Below are 16,168 nucleotides of genomic sequence, written 5' to 3' on the forward strand. Positions count from 1 at the left end.
AGGCCTGTGTCCATCTGTCCCCGACCTCATTCCCATATGGCGACTCCCACGCCCTCAGCCAGGGTTCAGGGCCCGAGGAACTCACGCGCCCCCTCCACCCCTCAGCCCCATGTTTCTGGGTCACTCCCTCCGTGGGGAAATTCTGAGGGCGGCAGGAGCCCACTCTGCCCCCCAGGTAAAAGCCCGATTCCTATTGCACCTGCAGAAGCCACTCGACCCAGGCCCTGCCTGCCTCTCCACCTGGCCCTGGCCCCACGAGCGCCATACACCAGCAGAACAGAGCCACCGCGGTCCCAGAACAAGCCCTGCCACCTTCCTGCTGACCCCGCACGTGTTCCCTTTGCCTGGAACACCATTCTTGCCTCACCCCACCAGAGCTCCAAACTCCCAGTGCAGAAGCTTCTCTGGTAACACCAGGTGGCGTGAGGGGCTCCACAGCCCTCACACAAGTCAGCTGATTGGCCCAGCTCCCCGCCAAGCCAGCAGCTTGCTGCGGAATCTTCTGGCCTGTGGTTGGCATCCTGTGGTTGAGTCCATGAATTGACAAGTGACACCATGTGACAGTCAGTTCCACGGACTTGCGTGAGGCTGGGCTGCTTATTTGCTGGGTGGCCTTGAACAAATCTCTTGCCCTCTCTGAGGCTGCCCTGCTGGCCTCCAGGGGTTGGAGGAGGGCTGGCACAGTGCCAGGCAGGGCCGTGGTATATAAACTGTAAAGTGTCCCTAAGGGGGCGGCGATGTTGAGCCGCATCCTCGCCCAGGCCCGGCCGGCTTTCTGGGAAGCAGGCTCCGGTTGACGTGTCCGGCCCCAGGCGTCCTGTCCGCCGGTGCTGGCACTTGAGGCCCGGCAGTTCGGACATGGGGCCTAATGAGGATGGATGGTATCGGGGTCCAGAAAGGCGGCGGCCAGCTCCCTCCCAAACAATTGAGTTTCCGAGCGATTCCGTGTGGCAGGGAGGTAAGCCTGACAGACGCCCAGAGGTATCCGGGACAAGATTGCCTTTGACGGAAGCCCAAATGGATATTAACGTCTATCGGCCTGGCAAGCACTTCTCAGCTGAGAATGGCCTTTCTCCCAGGCCAGCTGATGCAGATGTCTTAGAGGGAGGGCTGAGCAGGCCGGCTCTAATCGCCCGCAAAGCCCGGGCCCGAGGAATTACCCGCCTCCCGGCCCCAATCCTGATTGACTTCCCAGGAGATTGGCTTCAAGTCCACTGGAGTGGAAGATGCATGGCCCAGGCCGGCGTCTTGGTGTTTCATTTAGCCTGTCCTAACCCTTAACTCTGATTTCTGGGCTCTGGCTGGTGCATTGGAGTTGTTCTGCCCGCCGAGGGGTTCCCAGACGCAAAGGCCATAACTCAGATGTTCCGAGTTAGGAAAACAAAAGCGCTTTTAGGCCCAGAATGTGAATCCAGTACAGTTAAACTGTCTCCTCTGGAGCTTGAAGAGAGGTTTAGAGGTATGTCTGTCTCGGGGTCCTCGGAGGATTCTCAGCTGCTCTCCCACCAGCTCCTAACAGCAGGCTCTACCCCCTGAGAGCATTTGCTTGCCCCCTGCCCACGCACCTCACTCGGGCCTCCCCGTCTCGCCTCCTGCTTGGATGGTTAACCACGTCGCCCTCACCCTTGCGTGCCACCATGCAGCCCCCAGGCATTTTTGCTTTGTGGCTCCGTTCCCCCCGCGAAGGCAGAGTTGAGCAATTGCGACAGAGACCGTGGGAGTCCAGTGGGCCGACCCTGCTCTAGAAGGGGCTTCCCAGCTGGCAGATCTGGAGACCCCTAGGTCTTCAAGCCAGGGCCTCTGCCCCGCCACTCCACCCCTTTCTCCTGGCACTGGGGAGGTCTCAGGGCCACCTACAGCTGTCTCACCCCTGCCTTTCCATTGCTCCCACTTCCCTCCCAGGCAGGAACCAGAAGGTGCAAGGAAATCACGACGGCTCCTTGCCAGGAGACCACCAGGGTCTCTGCCCGCAGCAGCTGTGCTCCCCCTTTTATCTCCTGCACACGCACCATTTACCGAATAACTGAAAAAGTCAGCCCTTGAACTCACATTAGCAACGGTTCATTCCAGGACCCAACCCTAGCACCCCCGGCACAACTGCTCGGGGAGGGGGTGGAGGCTCCAGCCTCAGGGAGTGGAAGGCGGCTCCGTGGTCAGACCCCCACCCGAATGGACCCCCAAGGGTCAGCACATGACCTCCACTCGCCCCGTGCAAGCTTCTCTGAACATGGAGATCTCTGGTGAGGTTATGGGCAGGTCTGCGTGGCCGGGAGCACCCAGGCAGGGCCAGGCCAAGGGTGGAAGTCTGGGTGAGAAGCCTCTCAGAGCGCCCCGGGTTCACGTGCACAGCCCCCTGGGTCACCCCAGGGCCCGCCCTGACCATCTGCGGGGCCCAAAGGAAGCGGGGCCTGGCCGAGCTGGGCACACAGCCCAGGAGACTCACCGTCCAGCCACCACCGTCAGTGCGCATGTCACAGTAGACCTGGAAGCCGGCGGGGTCGTGTGTGGGGAAGACAGAGTAAACGCCGTCCTCCTGCTGTCCACTCAGGAGGACGTCCAGACAGTCGCGTGGCCGAGAGCCTGAGACAGGGAAGGCCGTCAGGGCGCTGGGCCTGGCACCCGTGTCCCCCCACCACGGCCGCCCGCGCCGTCCCCAGGTCTCTCTGTCTTGTCCGGCCATCCGGCAATGTCAAGTGGGCTCCAGAGCACTGGCCTTGGGGTCAGACCGTGGTTCTGCCTCTCCCTGGGTGAATCTGGTGAGTGAGCACCCTCTCTGAGCCTCACTTTCCTCATCTGGAAAATGGGTACAATGAGCTCCGCCTCATCAGGCTGGGAGAGGGGTCAACAGGAGGGTGTGGGTAGGGCGCTCAGTGCTGCCCAGCAGCAGGAAGTCCTCAGCAAACAGCAGCAGTGTTTCCTTGTTAGTGGGGCGGGGGGGGGACAATGTGGGGACGAACCTGGGTACCCAGGTCACCCAAGGAAGGCAGCCCCCACCCCACTCACCATTGGCGCAGCCCCGGGGCCGCGATCCCCTGGCAGGCGCCCTCTGAAGGTCAGCCTTGACGTGGGGCCGCCCCAGCCCTCGGTTCCTCTGCAAGGCGTCCAGGACGTCACTGACGGAGTTCACTAGGTGAGCCATGTGGCCTTGGCTCTCGGAGAGAAGCTGTGGAGCACAGGGTTCGGTGGAGCACAGGGTTCGGTGGCGCTCCGGGAGGGCGGAGCACAGCAGTGGGTGGAGCTCCAGCTGGGTGGAGCGCCGGGGGGGTGGAGCACAGGGTTCGGTGGCGCTCCGGGAGGGCGGAGCACAGCAGTGGGTGGAGCTCCAGCTGGGTGGAGCGCCGGGGGGTGGAGCTCCAGGGTAGGTGGAGCTCCGGGTGGGGTGGGGCTCCGGGAGTGTGGAGCACAGGGTTTGGTGGAGCTCCGGGTGGGTGGAGCATAGTGGTGGGTGGAGTGCCAGGGTGGCAGGGGCTCTGGTGGGCACACAGCCGTCCCAAAAGTGGAGGTGGGCTCCTGGTGGGATGGCAGCCCCTGCCCTACTCTGGTCCCCATCCGAGGCTGTCTCAGCCCCAGTGCTCAGAGGGCAGGGGCTCAGGTGGGAGGAGACAGAGTGGCTTTAGCAGACACCTGTGCCCCCGCTGCCCCCAGGCCCTGTTCTTCATCCATTTCTGTGCCTTCAGCCCAAGTGAGCTGACTAAAGGAGGCCCTGATGTTCAAAACCCCAACTCACCCACTGGCCAGTTACACAGCTGCGGGTGAGTGATTAGCCAAGCCTCAAAACGGGGCTAACCTGGCCTCCCTGGCCCAAGTGCTATGGGGACCGGTGACAACGTGGGGAGTACCCAGCACAGCGTGGGTCCCACCGCAGGCACTCAGTACTCAGTACCTGGGTGCCCACCTCACTGCAAGGCACCTTCCAGGTTACAAAACACCTTCACCCACCGTCTCTTCTGACCCCCCAGCGAGACTGTGAAGGCAGGGGTGATGGGTCTGCACTGGACAGGTGGGGCCCTGGGGACTGCACTCCCACCCATGCCCCATGGCTTTGACTTTCCAGGGCCCTCTGGTGTCCACCCCTTCACCTGCCCCCCACAGTGTTGCCAGGAAGGAGGGCTTGAGGTGTCATCCGCTTGTTACAAATGGGGAAACTGAGGCCCAGAAGGAGCGGTCCCCCGGGCTGCCTGGCAGGAAAGGAACGCTATGGGACCATGAGGAGGGGAGACAGGGTCACGGGCAGACTGCAGCCAGCGAGCGTGGAAGCATGCTGGGTCTTTACACACTGAATCTGTCACTTGCCAGATAATAATAGCTCGTTCGAAGAAGGAAAACAGAAATATACAGTGCCGGCAGTTTACAAAATATGATTCTCGACTTGTCTGGAAGCAGAGGCCCTGCAAAGCTTTTAGTTGCCCTGTCAGTTTCTCCTCTACTGAGCAGATGATTCAGTGGGGCTGAGGCCTTGGGGAGAGGCTCTGAGACGGGCGGAGGGAGCATCGGGGCAGGGTGGTGGGTTTCTCCCTGGGCTCTATTGCAGGGTCCAGTAGACAGGCCCTGTTGGGGGAGCCCTGCAGAGGGATGCAGGCCGCCCCAGGGAGCAGGGGCAGGGGGCCACCCTGCAGGGTGTGGGCAGCAAAGATCACCGGGTGCATTGGTTAAGTCGAATCAGTACTGCCCATCCTTCTGTGACAATGCAGACACGCTCGAGAAACTCAGGCACGGCTGGCTCTTGCTAACGGGCAAGGAAGACCTCAGTTTAAACCAGCAAATGATTAAAGTTGAAAATGTACATATAAACATGCCCCGAATTAATGGGGAAAGTCAGTCCCTGCTCGCTGAGCCGCACAGATGCATTAAAGAGGAATTGGCAGCTTTTAGAGGCAATGAAATCGGAGTTGCTGCTTCCGGCACTTCTCAGTTGTTTGAGTTTAAACAAAGCACTTCGCCCCGCCGAGCCTCAGTCGGTCACTCCGTAGAATGGGGTAATGATCCCCACCTCCTAGGGCTATTGTGCTGCACAGTGCTTATTAACACCCCGTGTGGACCCAAAAAAAGATTTTCAGTGGCGGTCCCCCATGGGCTGAAACTTCAGTTTACAAACAATTTCCACCATCATAATAAAAGAGGTGCTGATGTGCAGACAGCCCCTCTCACGTGCCATACGCCAGCCGAGCCCTGTACAGCCACGAGCTCCAGCATCCTATCAGGTATGGACTGTGCTATCCCTGTGTTACAGGTGAGGAGGCCCAGCCCAGGGAAGGCACCTGACATGCCCAAGGTCCCACAGCTGGTACCTGGTGGAGCCTTCACTGTGCTTCACTGGCAGCCCCGCCCCCGCCTCCCCCAACCCCTGCCCAGACCCCGAGGCGCAGAGCCCACCCTTACCTGGATGAAGCGGCCCTGCTCGCTCTGCAGGGCACTGAGCCCCTGGCCCAGCGTGCTGTGCCCCTTCCGCAGCCCCACGCACTCCGCCTGCAGCTCCGAGGCCCGGGTCAGCAGCCGGGGGAGCTGGTCAGCCAAGGTGTCCAGCAGCTCCCGCTCCTGTTCCCCCGCCAGCCGCGGCTCAGGCTGGCGCTGGCTCAGCGCCTGCAGCATGGAGGCCTGGGCGCCCTCCAGGCGGGCGAAGCCGTCGGCGAGGTCAGGGCAGCGCGGGTCGATGAGGATGTTGAGGCGCGAGCCGTCGGCCCTGTCCACGGTGACCAGGGCGCTGTTGGCACCGGCTGGCCCGGTGCTGACGATGGGCGGGGGCGCCGTGCCCGGCGCATGGGCGTGGTTCAGGAAGAGCACGGCGCCGGTGACGGCCACGGCCAGCAGCACGGCCAGGGACAGCAGCACAGTGCACAGCGCGTAAGTGCAGCTCGGCCGCTGTGGGCCAGCCCGAGGCACGTGGACACAGAGACAGAGGGACAGACGGGAGAAAGAGGGGGCAGCATCAGGGGCAGGCCGGGGCCTCCAGCTCTGCCCGGTGAGGAGGGCCCAGGCAGCCCTAGGACGGGGCCTCTGGCCTTTGTGAGGCCGGGACGAGGCTCAGAGGGTCCCTTTCTTGGGGATGGGGGAAGGGAGTCACACGGAGATGAGAAACAGAGTCCCAGAGGGGAGACAGAGAGAGGAACACACCAAAGATAGCAAGATGGAGAGAGCGAAAGTTGTAGGGAGACAAAGGTGGAGAGGATGACAAGAGAAACAGAGGCAGAGCTGGGGAGACCGATGGAGAGAGAGGCACCTTTCCCTCGCTGCCCCTGCCCTGGCCCATGTGGCCTGCCTGGGGTAGGCACATCTCCCCACGTGGAGCCCTCCTGGGTCTGGTAAGGGCGGGAGGTGGAGACTCCCACTCTGCAGCCAGACGGGCTGGACTCAGGTCCCCAAGCTGTCATTTCCTGCGGGGTGACCTTGGGTGAGGGACTTCACCCCCCTGAGCCTTGTTGTCCTCATCTGTAAAATGGGGGCAATAATGACATGCCCACCCCATATGCCGGTGCCCGCTGTGCAAACTCAGGGAGAGAGCTGTAACGGTGACAGCAGCGATGCTACAAATCATCGCGCTGTCTCAGCGGAATGAGCGCCTTGGGGTCATGGGCGCCCGTCACTGAAGGTCCCTTTCAACCCAGAGCACCCACATCCCGAGTCCTGAGGCCGTTGCAGGCGCACAAGGCTGCCACGAGTCCCCAGGCAGAGGGTGGCCACCTGAGCATCTCCCCTCCCCCTTTCCTCTCCTTCCTCCTCCTCCCCCCCACCTCTTCACAAAGCACCCCCTCCACCCCCCAGACCCAGTAGGGACTAAGAACAAAGGAAGCTGGAACCCAATGCAGCTTGTAATTAAAGGAGGCACCATGATGTATAGCAAATCCAGACTCGCTGGACCGAATCACGCCTGGCCCAAAGGGAGCTTGCAAAGCCATCACTGAGCATTTGACACACGGGGAAACTGAGGCCCAGAGAGGGCCAGGGGCTTGCCCACAGTCACACAGCAGATTAGAAGCAGAGCTCAGACTGGACCCTCAGCCTCCTGCCTCCTCCCAGGGCCAGGCATCTCCTCCCACTGAATTTCCCCACATTTTCAACTTTCTGAATCCGAGACGCATCTTTGAATGGGTTAGTATATTAAAGCACTTGGAGCCGTGCCTGTCATGCTGTGTTTATGCAATAAATATTAGCGGCTTTTATTATCTCATGATCAATGTGCACAGAGCATCTGGAGGTGTTGGGTTTTTTATTTTCCACCCGAAGTGCTATTTCTGTGTCATTGATGCTAGGATGTACCTTCCCTGTTTTATTTTTTTCCCTTCATATTTTAACATCTCTGACGTTTGGGGGGAATCTTACAATTGTAATTGACAACTTTCCTTTCTTTCTTGGTGATATATAAAATAGCCTCTTACATCCTGCGTTTTACTATGAGACTATATGGTAGAGCAAACAGCTTCTTTTCCATAAATTCAAATTCTACAAGTAACTCCTGAATCTCCTACTTGGCACCAGAGGAGGATGAGGGCAGGGGTCTGTGTTGTTGGCAAGATGAGGGAGAGGATTCCTTAGCCTGGCGCTACAGTGATGGGATTCAACACTCCACCCCTCCCCTCTCCACCCCTGCCCAGGCCCCGGGGGCACATCCATCCTGGGCTCCCCACACCTACGGGATTTACTCCAGCCAGACCCTAAGGTGTCAGCTCCCCTCCGTCAGCTCTGCACAGGCTGCTCCCTCAGCCCGAGGCATCCACTTCCTCTGCTTCTCTTCCACCAGCCTAAACTTGATCTCTTCCTTCAGGGCTCAGCTGGATGTCACCTCTTCCAGGAAGCCTTCCTGGACTGTTTCCTCAGCCCTTCTCCCGGTATGGGTGGGGCTCTCCCTCTGTGTTCCCACAGCCCTCTCTCCCCCCACGGTGGCATTTACCAATACAGTCATCACCTTTGACTTCATTCATTCACTCAAACACCCGTTCACTATTCCTCAGTGTCCCCATGAGTCAGGCTCCAAGCCAGTCCCTGAGGAGGACAATCAGGGAAAATCATCCCAGCCCTGCCCTGAGGGAACTCATGTCCCGTGAACTATGATTCTTACCCTCTTTCGGGGCACGGATCCCCTTGGGAATTTGGGAATTTGATGAAAGCTGTGGATACAAGGAAATCTGGGACTTGGGGGCCTGCAATGCCCATGTCCAGGAAACCTGCCCTGGACCATGAGCCCCTCCACCCCACAAAAGGCACAGAGCGACTGGTTGTTGGCTTGATGGAGGGACAAGCAGATGGACTAGGTCATTTCTCCCTGGTTGGCTTGGGGAGGAAGCAAAGGCCCTGGGACCTACGGTGCTTGGCAGGGTAGAGGCCATGACCTCCACGCTGAGCCCTGTGCCCACCTGGGATGGCCTGGTAGAGAATGAAGGCCACCTCCAGGCAGCCCCATCCCTGTCACTGCGGGTCAACACGTTCCACACGGGGCAGGCACTGCCTTATCACCGCTAATCCTTGAGTGCGTACTGTGTTCCTGCCACTGAAACCTCCAACACCCCCCTGCTGTGGTTGGATTCATTTTGCAGATGGGAAAACTGAGGCTCAGAGAGAGAAGACCCTTGCCCAAGGTCACACGGGAGGCAAGCGGTAGAGCCAGCATTTGAACCCAGGCCCGGGTGACTCTGGAATCGCCCATCTGTGCCGAGGCTGCTTGCTGAGCCATCTGACCCCATTCCTGCCTCTGCCAGAAGTGTGACTGGGGTCTGAGAGACAAACCCTGTGTCAGCAAGTAAGTCCCTGTCAGGCCCCTCCCAGAGCCCTCTGGGAGACACCTTGCCCGGAGCAGCTCTGAGCGACGTCCTCCACTGAAGAGCATTAAGGTCCCCAGCTGGCGAGGCAGAGTGGCCAGCCTCGTCCCTCCTGTGTCCCAGGACCCCAGCCCTCTCGGCATCCGCTTCCACCCAGGCCCTTGGTCCCTGGCGGGAAGACAGAGGGCGCAAAGGAGGGGAGGGGCTGGAGAAGGCTACAAGGTGTCCCCTGAGGGGCAGGGGGACGACGAGCCTGGAGATGAAACAGGCCACTCAGCAGAGGAGAATTAGTCTTCAGAGATCACCTTAAACATGAAGTGCTGTTCGCTTTTATAGGCTGCCGCTTACGTGCCTTGCAAAGAAATCTGCCCGAGATGATAAGGGGGGGCTTCGGGCGTGAGCAGCCCAGCAGAGCGTGCGGGGGTCTGGTGCTTACTCATCAGCCCTTGGCTGGGGCAGGGTGGGTGCCCACACCCCTGGGATCTGCGGGAGGCGGGAGGAGGCACACAGGGCCCCCGCCTCTCAGGGCCAAGGTGCCTGGAGATGGGGAAGGTATCCCAGGCGGTGGGCCTCAGAGGAACCAGGGTCTGAGACCCACTGCTGGCATTAAACACCTGTGTGAGCTCCCGGCTGGAGGGATGTGGCTTCGTCCCCTGTGTGACCCCCAGTGCCAGCCTACGGTCCAAGGCTGCCCGGGAAGTCCCAGCCAAGGGGAGGACAAGATGGGCTCGTGCCAGGGGAGGTGGGGGGCAGGAAGCCCCAGAGCTGCCTCGGTTGAGGGGTGGCGTCCGTCCCAGCTGCCTCCTCTGAGTCCCCAGCCTCCAGAGGTGGCCACGGGGTCGGGCAGAGGACAGGAGAGCTCTGGAGGAAGGGGCTCACGGCCACCGTGCTCCGCCCAGCCCGCACCCCCTTTTCTTCCTTGTTTTTTAAGGGAGCTGGGTCGTGGTCCCCTGGGTAGGCTGAGACTACACTCCTTGTACCAAAGTGGGAAGAAGAAAGTCTCCCCCCCTGGGGGAGGCCAGGCAAGGCTGCTCCCAGCCCCCCATCTCCTAGGCACACCCCGGCCACCGGCAGCACAGCTGTTCATCGTGGCAGAAACACGCTGTGCGGCTTTGGATTGGGAAAACCAAGGGGGCCGTGGTGCGTGCTCTGGGCCCAGCAGGGACTCAGAGCTGCACGTGGGCTCACGGATCGTGCAGGGGGCGGGCAGCCCAGCCCCTGCCCAGCCTAGAGCCCCTGGGGGAGTCTTCCTCGCCTCTCCCCCGGAGCCCACATCTGCTCCCACGGCCAGGCAAATGACTCCTGACCTGGGCTGGACTCCGATCCCCTGACCCTGGCAGAAGGGGGATCCCAGAGACCCCTTGAAATGAGGAGCTGGATGTTCTGCTCAAAATTCTGGGGTCCCAAAGGCGTGGGAAGAGGGCTCGCTGGCTTGTTCTATGCGTCCTGAGGAAGAATGCCCTGTCCTGCCTCTTTTTTTTTTTTTTTTTTTACATAAATTCATTTATTTTTATGTATTTAATTTTGGACCAGGGCTCGAACCCGTGTCCCCTGCCTTGGCAGGCGGATTCCTAACCACTGCACCACCAGGGAAGACCTGTCCTGCCTCTTAATGTGACCTATGCTGAGGGCCATCTGAAGCCTCAGGCTACCGGGAAGGCCCCGGGGGGAGTGGCCAGAGGTGTTCTAGGGGACAAAGAGAAGGGTGTGGGAGCCGCTCACATCCACCCCCTCCCAGAGGCTCCAAGCCCCCCAGGCTCTGTCACTCCCCAGACGGCACTCAGCTCCGGTCCGTTTCAGATGAGGGAGGGTCTCCAGATGTTTCCTGTGAGGGTCTTGCTCACCCTCCCCACCCTCCACAGCTCCAGGCCTCCAGCCCACGGAGCCCCAAACCAGGCTCGCTCCACCCCAAACCTGAGCCCTCCTGAGATTCCCACCCGGGGTGGCACCAGCCTCACCAGCCGCCCCCGCCAAAACCTCCCCGGGCTCCCCTCCCTCACCCCCCGCACTCAGCCAGCCCCTGGCTCTGTCCACTCCACCTCCTCTAATGCCCTGGTCCCCTCTGTCCCCGTGCCCCCAGCCCTGCCCTGGTCAAAGCCCCGTCATCTGCTTCTACATCACCACAACCATCTCCCCGTTAGCCTCCCTGCCTCCGCCCGGCCCTGCCAACCAATTCCCCACCCGGTGGCCAGGGACGCTCCTGATAGCAAAGAGCCCAGGACACTCGTGCTCAGACCCCTCCAGGGCTGCGGAGGCCCAGGAGTAGGTCCCACCCCACCTCCCCCATACCAGCCTCAGCTACTGCTGCCCTCCTCCAGCCTCCGCCTGGTGGTTCTCTCCACCTGCCTGGCTTCTGTCATTTCCCCCAACACACCTTGGTGTCCCTGGAGCACAGATTTGGCAAATGCTGTTCAGCTTAAGCATCACCTCCCCGGGGAAGTGGTCTCTGCACTCCCACCCCTGGCCTCCCCTGGCCTCCTGGCCTCCCCATCACAGCCACACCACTGGGCTAGCGGGGGAGCTCCATGGGGCAGCCCGTGGCCAGAGGAGGGGCCCAGGAAATAGAAGGAGAAGGAAGGAGTCCTTGACTTGTAGCCCCTGTTCTTCACTTAATTCACCCTCCTTCTCTCTCAACCCAGGCACAGTGACCTCAACCCAAACCCCAAGCAACAAGACAACAGAAGCGTGTATTGTTTTCTTTATAGTGCCCATCGTGGTTTGTAATAATCCCACGCTGTGAGTTTGTTCCTCCCATGAGACTCTAAGCTCCCGAGGCACAGGTTCACAGCTACATCTCCTAGATGAGGTAGGGACTCTATAAATAGTCACTGAGTGAATTAAATGCAGCAGGGTTTAGGTTAGACATCAAGAAGAACTTCCCAATGAGAATTTTTTTTCCCTTTCTGGAATGTTTTTCAAAGTTTTGAAAATATCAGGAGACATGGCCTGGGATAGTTCAGAGGTCGACCTCCCTGTGGAGTGGCTTGACTCAGGGACTGCTCAGAAAAAAGCCCTCCCCTCCCCGCAACAGGGGGAGAAGGTTACAGGGTGACTTCCTGCCCCACACTCCAAGACTAGGAGAATCATGTCTATTTCTAGATCCTTTTATCTGAGCAACTCCAAACTCCTGGCAAATATTCCACCGTAATCTCCTGCCCTAAGGCTGTGAGAGCACCTTCGTTCTGCAAGGGGAGAAGGGAAGTTCTAACGAAGTTGGCACCTTGTCCAACGTCACCCAGCAAATGAGGAGCTGAGGCCAGACAGGCCTGGGACAGAGCCGGCCCGAGGCTGTCCCTGAAACAGCAACACTTGGATGCAGGCCCTTCAATGGCAGTGGGTGCTACGCATGACCTGGGACCACGCACTGTGCGCCGGAGCCCTCTCCTTGGGAATCACATAATGTGCCTGAGTGGGCTGAGCCAAGGGCAGCCAGCCTCTCTCCCTGCATCTTCCCAGTAAAGCTCATCGGCCACCCTGGAGGACCCAGGTTCAAGTCCTGGCTGTGGCTCTCTTAGCCTCAGTTTCCTCATCTGTCAAATGGGTTGATCGTTCTGCCGCCAACCTCCCAGGGTGGTTTGACTAAGAAAGGAGAGATCTGCAAATGAACCCAGCTGGCACTCAGAGTGTGGCATTGGCATCTTTTCTGGAGGAAGTGTCCTGTTAAAGAACCTCAGCCAGGCCCTTCTGGAGGGAACTGGGTGGTCAAGTTGCTTTCCCTGGTGGGCAAAGGGGAGATCGGGACACTGACAGCCTGTAAAAAGGGACAGGCTGCTTTGAGAACGACCCTCCTCAAGGGTGCACAGTGCTTTACAGTTTGCAAAGCACACCGGTATTTCACTCGGCCCTCGTTAACAGCCCTTGTGAAGTGAGGAGGAAGCAGGGATTGCTCTTCCCATTTTGCAGATGGTAAAGCCCAGACTCGGGGCGGGGGGGTAACTTACCCAGAGTCACGCAGCATGTCAATAGTCAAGATGAAACTATTGGAGAAGCAAAGGAGGAGAGAAGGCCGGGCCCAAGGGAACCAGGGCAGGTGAGGTTCTCTCTTCCAACAGTGGGCACAGGAAAGGCCTTGTCTCGTATCTGAAGCTTCAGGCAAGCCTGGAGCTGGCATAGGACAGCCTGTCTATATGCTGGATCACCAAAGGAGTGGAGTGGGGAAGTGGTGCTTGATATTGGCCCAGGCCTCTAGGACCACAAGCCCTCAGCAGCCTCCAATGCCAAGGGGCAGACAGCTGGGCTCTGGCCTTGTGTCAGCTGGAATATATTTTCCAGGAAGCAGCGGAGGGGCTGGGGCCTGCCCAGGAGGCCTTAAAGCCACATTTCAAATAGATCCCCCAGAAGCCACTTCCCCTTGAGACACATCAGCACTTGCTGGCTGCTCTCCCACAGTTCCTCCTGGCAGGGCTTCATGCAGTTCAATTCAGCAAATATCCCTCAGCTCCCAACCTGAGCTGCATGGAAGGACAGGAGACTGGACTCAGGGGGAGACCCCAGGATGGGGGCCCAGAAGGAGTGCATGTCCACTGGGAGCTCCTGATGGAATAGGGACTCAAGGCTAGGGAACATGGCAGGGAGAGATAAAGGCAGCTGAGCAGCACAAGCTAAATGCTGCTGGGACTTCAAGGCAGAGCCACCAGGCATCAGGGAGGGCTTCCTGGAGGAGGTGGCATCTGAGTAGGTTTTGAAGTATATGTAGGGTTTTCCTGAGTGAAGTGTGTGTGTGTGTGTGTGTGTGTGTGTGTGTGTGTGTGTGTGTGTGTTTGGGGGAAGATGAAACAGTAAAGGTTTGGAAATGGGCAGTCTGGTGTGGGACCAGAGGCTGGCAAATGACAAGATGATAAGCAACCAGTACCTGTAAGGAAACTAACGGGAAGGGAGAGTGGGCCAGGTTGGAGATGGCTTGAACAAGTCGAGGAGGTAAGACTGCTCTTGGTAAGCTGGGAGAAAGTCAGAGCCCAGCAGGAGAGGACTTTTTGTCTGGGGCTGGCTTGGGTGTGCACCTGATTTAACAGAGGAATAGCCCAGCCCGGGAAGGCATTGGGAGAGGCTTGGGGTCAGACCTGCCTTTGAATCTTTGCTCTCCTGCTAACATGCTGTGTGACTTGGGTGCATGCCTCGACCTCTCTGAGCCACCATCCCCCTGTGACGTGGGCATGTGCATCCCTGCCTAGCCCCCAGGCTGCTGCAGAAAGTGAGATTGTGCAGACGGTTGGGAAAGGGCTTTGCAGAGTGTGGAGGCATGCCACGGCAGTGTCACTCCAGACAGAACGCGCAGGCTGCCGCTCCTGAGAGTGAGGGGCCGCCAAGGCCCGCCCCTGCCACCCCCTTCCTGCCACTGCAAACAAGAACTGTTCCTTCCCCAATGACATCTGTCTGGGAGAAATTTGAAATTTAAAACGGGCAGCTCCATTATTTCCTCTCCTTGCCGAGCGGACTCCTCATCTCGCCTGCCTGCACCAGTCCCTTGGCAGCCCAGCCTGGGGCAGCCTCAGGGCTGCCCCTCCACTCAGCTTCCCATCTCCAGCCCCCTCTCTGGCCAGCCCTGGAGCTCTGCCCTCACCCCCTTCCAGGGCACAGCCCTGGGCACCCTCCACTGCCCCTGAAGAGGCAGCAGGAAGGGTGGAATGAACAGACCTGGAGCCCAAGGGTCCAGGTTCAAATCCCAGCAGAGTTGCATAGCCTCTGGCAGAAGCAACCCTCGCTGAGTCTTACTTTCCTTGTCTTAAAGCTGGAGAACCGCAATATCCAGTGTTCTTACATGAGGCAAATATTTATTGATTCTCTACTGTATGGGGTGGGGGGTAGGCTGGCTAAAGTGTGAGGATTCAGAGGAGATGGGGGTGAGGGGGCATATGCCAGGCGCCTAGCACAGGGGGTTCCCAGGGTGAATACTTAGTAAGTGGTTCAGATGCCCATTGTAGAGGTGAGGAAACGGAGACTCACACTTAAGGGCCGGTGACACTGTAAACTCCATAGGTCCCCTACTGCCTCTGCGCAGATGGGCACCTGAGTCCGTTGTGGAACAACGGGGCTTCTGCAGGGGTGCCGCCCCCATCCGCAGCCCGAAACCCAAGTTCAAGCCTCCTATGGAGGAGGAGGAGAGGAGGGTGCCCGCCCCAACCCGGGCCTGTCGAGCCTCACGGGGGTACGCCCCAAACTCCCGCCCGGGTGCCCAGCCCCCCGGCCAGAGCGGCCACTGCCTCGCCCACCGCCCCATGTCCCCACGATCCGGGCCGCGCGTACCTGCGGTTTGTCGCGCGGCGGGTCCTCAAGTTGGGAAGCGCCGCCCACGGTCTTCCACCGGTCGTTGACCATCTTCCGGCAGGACTGGCGGGGACGCCGGGCGAGGTGCGCCGCTGCGGAGCGCAAAGGCGCCGACGTGGGCGCGGGCTCGGACGAGGGGCGCGTTCTGCTCGCCGGCTTCCCGCCTCGGTGCCCAGCGCCGGGGCGGCCCGGGCCAGCGGGCGTGCGTGTGCGGGTGTGCGAGTGTGTGTGCCTGCTGGCGTGTGCGCGGGTGTGTGCGGGCGACAGCGGGAGCGGGAGCGCGAGAGCCGCCGGCCGCCAGCCGCCTGCCCACCGCTCGCGCTGCGCGCCGTCCCCGCTCGCGGCTCCCGCGCCTCCCCCTGCGCGCTCCTCTCCCTCTTCCCTCCTCCCTCCTCACTCTTCCCTCCTCCCTTCCTCCTTCTCAATCTCCGTGTCTTTTTTGTCTCGTACTCTCTTTGCCTTTTATTGCTCCTACGGTCTCCCTCTGACACACACGCACACACTGCGGACGGCGATAAACTCCACCTCCCCAAAGCCTAATAAAGAGGAGGCAGACCGGCCCAGAACCCAGGGCCCAGCCCGGAGGGCAGCAAACAGCCGCGGGCAGCCCGGCCCTCGCCGGCTCCGGAGGGGCCCGAGAGCCCCTGGGGCCGTCTCCTCGCAAACTTCCTCCCGGGCCGGACCCGCGCCAACTCACCGTGCGCGGGGGGCGCGGCGCCGGGCGGGCCCCGTGGGCGCCCGGGATGGGCCGTCGGGCGTGTCTCGGGAGCGGCGCTGCGCTCCTCCTGGCCCCCTCAGGGCGCTGGGCTCACCCTGAGATGCGGGCTGGGCCTGGGGTGTGGGCCGGCCGGCGTGCGCCCCCTGCCGGTCTCCGAGGTCTGAGTCCGGACCCCGGGGCCAGTGCGCCCAGTCCCGGAGTCTCCAGCCACCAGGGACCGCCCCCTCCGGACCCCGATCCGCGAGGCCGGCTCTGGGGGCGCTTCGGCCACAGTCGGTAGACCTGTGTCCCGGCGCTCGCGGACGGTGAGCCGGCCCGACGCCTCCCAGCCCAGGCGGCCCGCGGGCTGAATGGGGGTCCCCGCCGCCGCGGCAGCCGCCGGCGCCGCGGTCTCGAGTACGAGCCGCTCCGCGCTCTGCCCGCGCTCTCGGCCGAT

At 60.6% G+C, this 16,168-nt stretch overlaps 1 protein-coding gene across 1 annotated transcript in view; it reads right to left on the reverse strand.

The window, feature by feature from the left end:
* The window catches only part of FIBCD1 (fibrinogen C domain containing 1), a 29,054-nt gene extending 13,540 nt beyond the window's left edge, over positions 1–15,514 (reverse strand). Inside the window, exons 1-5 of the mRNA XM_082400808.1 lie at positions 15,465–15,514; positions 14,994–15,106; positions 5,380–5,859; positions 3,004–3,163; positions 2,444–2,580 (exon numbers count right to left, since the gene is read on the reverse strand). Of these exons, the coding sequence (XP_082256934.1) occupies positions 2,444–2,580; positions 3,004–3,163; positions 5,380–5,859; positions 14,994–15,065 (849 nt within the window). The 5' untranslated portion in view covers positions 15,066–15,106; positions 15,465–15,514. The remainder of the gene's footprint in view (positions 1–2,443; positions 2,581–3,003; positions 3,164–5,379; positions 5,860–14,993; positions 15,107–15,464) is intronic.
* Between the last annotated feature and the right edge of the window lie 654 nt (positions 15,515–16,168).

Source organism: Balaenoptera borealis, assembly GCF_965194805.1.
Source record: "Balaenoptera borealis genome assembly, chromosome: 8".
Classification (NCBI taxonomy): Eukaryota; Metazoa; Chordata; class Mammalia; order Artiodactyla; family Balaenopteridae; genus Balaenoptera; species Balaenoptera borealis.